Source organism: Myotis brandtii, unplaced genomic scaffold (assembly GCF_000412655.1).
Source record: "Myotis brandtii unplaced genomic scaffold, ASM41265v1 scaffold681, whole genome shotgun sequence".
Classification (NCBI taxonomy): domain Eukaryota; kingdom Metazoa; phylum Chordata; class Mammalia; order Chiroptera; family Vespertilionidae; genus Myotis; species Myotis brandtii.
In genome coordinates, this window is record NW_005370660.1 from 171,972 (window position 1) to 175,971 (window position 4,000).

At 32.4% G+C, this 4,000-nt stretch overlaps 1 protein-coding gene across 1 annotated transcript in view; it reads left to right on the forward strand.

The window, feature by feature from the left end:
- CSN3 (casein kappa) overlaps positions 1-2,923 on the forward strand; it is a 16,853-nt gene extending 13,930 nt beyond the window's left edge. The window contains exons 4-5 of the mRNA XM_014529479.1: positions 380-1,100; positions 2,778-2,923. Of these exons, the coding sequence (XP_014384965.1) occupies positions 380-1,066 (687 nt within the window). The 3' untranslated portion in view covers positions 1,067-1,100; positions 2,778-2,923. The remainder of the gene's footprint in view (positions 1-379; positions 1,101-2,777) is intronic.
- The last annotated feature ends 1,077 nt before the right edge of the window (positions 2,924-4,000 follow it).

The window sequence follows — 4,000 nt, forward strand, 5'->3', positions numbered from 1 at the left end:
TGTGGTCTCTTTGTGTATAGTATGCCAAAGGTCTCTAAGAGATTTTTCTACCTGTTGTACCTAACATGATGCTCAACATTTACTGAGCACTCTTCATATATGCCAAGCTCTTGGCAATGTGGTTTACATTATGGGTTACCTCATCTAATTTGTTTGAAACTAATACTATTTTTAATATTTGTTGAAAATTAAGAAGTTGAAGGGAAATGTATAAATCATATCTTGTAAAATAATAAATATGGTTGTGGGGTTTATTACTTTTAATATTGTACTTATTCAATGTTAAATACCATAACATTATTTCAAAAAAATTCTGATTTAAGATATCTCTACAGTCTATCCTATAATAACACCATTCTGCACAATTTATTCTTTGCAGTGCTGTGAGACTGATAAAAGATTGTTTGACCAAAGCACAGTCAAATATATTCCAATTCATTATGTGTGGAAGAGTTATCCGCGCATTGCACCCAATTACCACCAATATAGACCAGCTGTACCAATTAATAACCAATATATGCCTTACCCATATTATACAAAACCAGTTTCAATTAGGCCACATGCCCAAATTCCTCAATGGCAAGCCCTGCCAAATATCTACCCACCCACTCTGGTACGTCACCCATACCTACATCCATCACTTTTTGCCATTCCCCCAAAGAAAAATCAGGATAAGGCAGTCATCCCTACTGCCAATACTGTTCCTGCTGATGAGCCAACACTTATTCCACCCAGTGAATCAACTCCACCACTTATTGCCATTCCCCCAAAGAAAAATCAGGATAAGGCAGTGATCCCTATTGTCAATACCGTTCCTGCTGATGAGCCAACACTTTTTCCACCCAGTGAATCAACTCCACCACTTATTGCCATTCCCCCAAAGAAAAATCAGGATAAGGCAGTCATCCCTACCATCAATATCATTGCTGCTGATGAGCCAACAGTGATTTTGTCCAGTGAACCAACAGTGAGCACTGTGGTTACTCAGGAAGCTTCCTCACAATTCATCACAAGCACACCTGAGACCACCACAGTCACAATTACTGCACCTACCACCGTGGTCTAAAAACTCCATGGAAGCATCAAAGAAGACAACACAGGTAAATGCGCAGAAGAAAAAAATAAAGACAAGACTTATGGATTTATCAATATAGTCACAAAATCTAAATATAGTAGAAATAGATAAATTAAGTCTGTTATGAGGACAGGCAAAATAGGCGACTTATGATTTTAATTTGGTGGTGCCATAGCATTGGTACACTAGATTTTGTTCCAACAAGAAGTAAAAAATAACCTTATTTTACAAAATGAAGAAAACTTGGGTATTTTATTATCAAATGTTTTTTGGACAGTTGGAACACTCCTAGAATTTATTAGTTTTATTTCATTATTATTTTCATACTGGAATAAAATTATATCTTAAAATCATGATTTTTCTTATTTCAAAAATGTTTTCTTAGAAAATGTATATAGGATGTGAATTCAAATACATTTTAATTGTTTAACAGTATTCTTGCATTCTAATTTTTGTATGAATGCAGTGAAAGGAAATATTTTTCCATGCATTCTTTTATTTCAGATATAGTTTGTGAAAGAATCCATGATGTTAGACACCCCAAATTTATCTTCTTTTAAGATAAATTCATGGAAGAATCTAATTCTTAACTTGAAAATCATACACATATTAAAAGGATACTTTCAGAACCTTAAATATTATGTAAAATGTTTCTATTTATTACTTAAATCAATGGATAATGGCAGGGTCTAAAATAATTTGAAAGTTATGGGAAGAAATTAAAATAAAAAGAAAGATTAATAAAATAGGAAAGGACCAGAGTGTGAAATAATTTGGGGAGAAAGTTAAAAATGTTTGAGTCTCCACAACAAATATTTTCAGGGCATCACATTGTCTCCAGGTTTTATGATCTAAAATACAACAGTGATCTGTGATAAAATGGTAATAGCATTAGATCAGAGAAGGCTGATTCTTCCATCTGTTTGATTAGGCAAGTCATTAGTCTCTCCAAACTTTCTTTTTCTCAGAATTTGGTGACTATGAGGTGTAAGTGAGAGTGCATATTGCAGAATTGTAAAAATGTATCAATCTGTAAAATGTAACACATTAGAAAAACTAAAGTAAAATTAATAAATATTAAGATTTACTTATAGCCAATGTCTTGTCCTTATTGATTTCAGATAGTGAGGCTTATTTATTATGCCATCTATTTCCATATGGGCTGCCTAATTTGAAGAAAAACAAAAAATTTTGTTTACTTAGATCAGCATATGTGTATAATGTATTATTTCATTGATATTTAATAGGACATCTAATACAAAAAAAAGAAGATAAGATGGATAAAATTTTGATGTGTTAAAATTTAGGGAAAAAATGAGAAAAATAAATGGAGATTGCAGGAAAGCAAGTAATTTAGTATGCAGTTATATATTTTATTGATCTAAAATATGTTATTACATGATTATGGTTTTAATAGAATAATCATTATTTCTATAGTTATATTTGTTCAAAACCCACAAATATAGATTTTAAGTTAAAACCATTGTACAAAATCACTTATAAATATGCATGTAAAGGACAGTGTCCATCTATAAATATTAGGTGAAAATTATTTTCAGTTCACTGTATGACAAGTTTAAATATTTACATTTAAATACTTAATTTGATAAACTCTTTTTGAAAGCTTAATGAAATCTACATATCATGATAACTATTAACAGATTATGAACTAAATTCCTAAACTGTCATCATCTTTTTATAGGTCTTGTTGAAACCAATTCAAACTCTCCTTTGGCCACTTGTCTACCTTCAGTCAAGAGAGAATGTGATTTTCACAGATTCGGCTCTTTCTTCTCCCCTTACATTCTACTTTCATGTGACATTTAAATTTTTGGTTCTTGTACAATAAAGCCAATTGAATGCAACTGGATCTAACTTGAGTCTGTGGATATGTCTCGGGGACCTTTAAAACCTTGACTTTCTAAGACAAATTTAGTGTGAGTTTGATTACACAAGTTTAACTGAGGGCAAAGTTCATAATTCCACCTGATTCTCAAAGTGCTCCAGGGCCTAACACTGATTAAGAATATCATCTCCAGAATAACACTGGAACATCTAAATTTTCAGCCTGGTCATTGGGACCAGAGAAGATCTAAGTCATGGTGTTCCAATCTAGAGGACCCCAAACTGACTCTGGAATCATGGGGACCCTAGAGTTAGCATTAAATTTAAGTGCCAAAATATATTGCTAACTTTAGATCATTCCCAAGAGCAAATTCTGGCACAAGCTACAGATAATCACAACTACAAACAGATCCATGGCAACATTAACAGGAGTTGATTGAGGCTCTTGACCTGCAATATTCTTAATCAAATATTGCAAAGAAAATTAGTGGGTCATTTATGTGCTTATTCCATATTTAACACATCATGCCAGGAAAAGTATAAATCACTCAACCCTTACAAAGTTCTTACTGATCACCCATAAAACCTTTTGCTGAAATCTTTAATAGATGTGCTATTATTGGAAGTGGTTTATGAGCCTTTACTTTCTTCCTCACTCAAATGCTAGAGTCTGGAAGACAGGCCTGGTCAGGAATCTGACATCACTAAGCCTCATTTGCTATGACCATTAATTTCTTGAAAAAAAATTTAAAAATGTGAAAGAGGTAGAATTTAATACATTAATTACAAAACATTTACCAGCTACTGTATACAAGGTACTATAACAATTGTTGTGGGATATAAAACAATAACATTTAATAATAATAAGCAATCAAAAGTTACACAGTACATGCTATAGGCCAATATTCTTTGTTTACATGTATTTACTTATTTAATATACACTCATGGATTACATATTATTGTTGTTATTGTTATTATTGTGAAAAAGAAGTAAGTGATTTCCCCCAACTGGAGCTGGGATTTGAACCCAGGGAGTTTTGCTTTAAAGTCCATGCTCTTAAGCATGTGGACACTACTTTA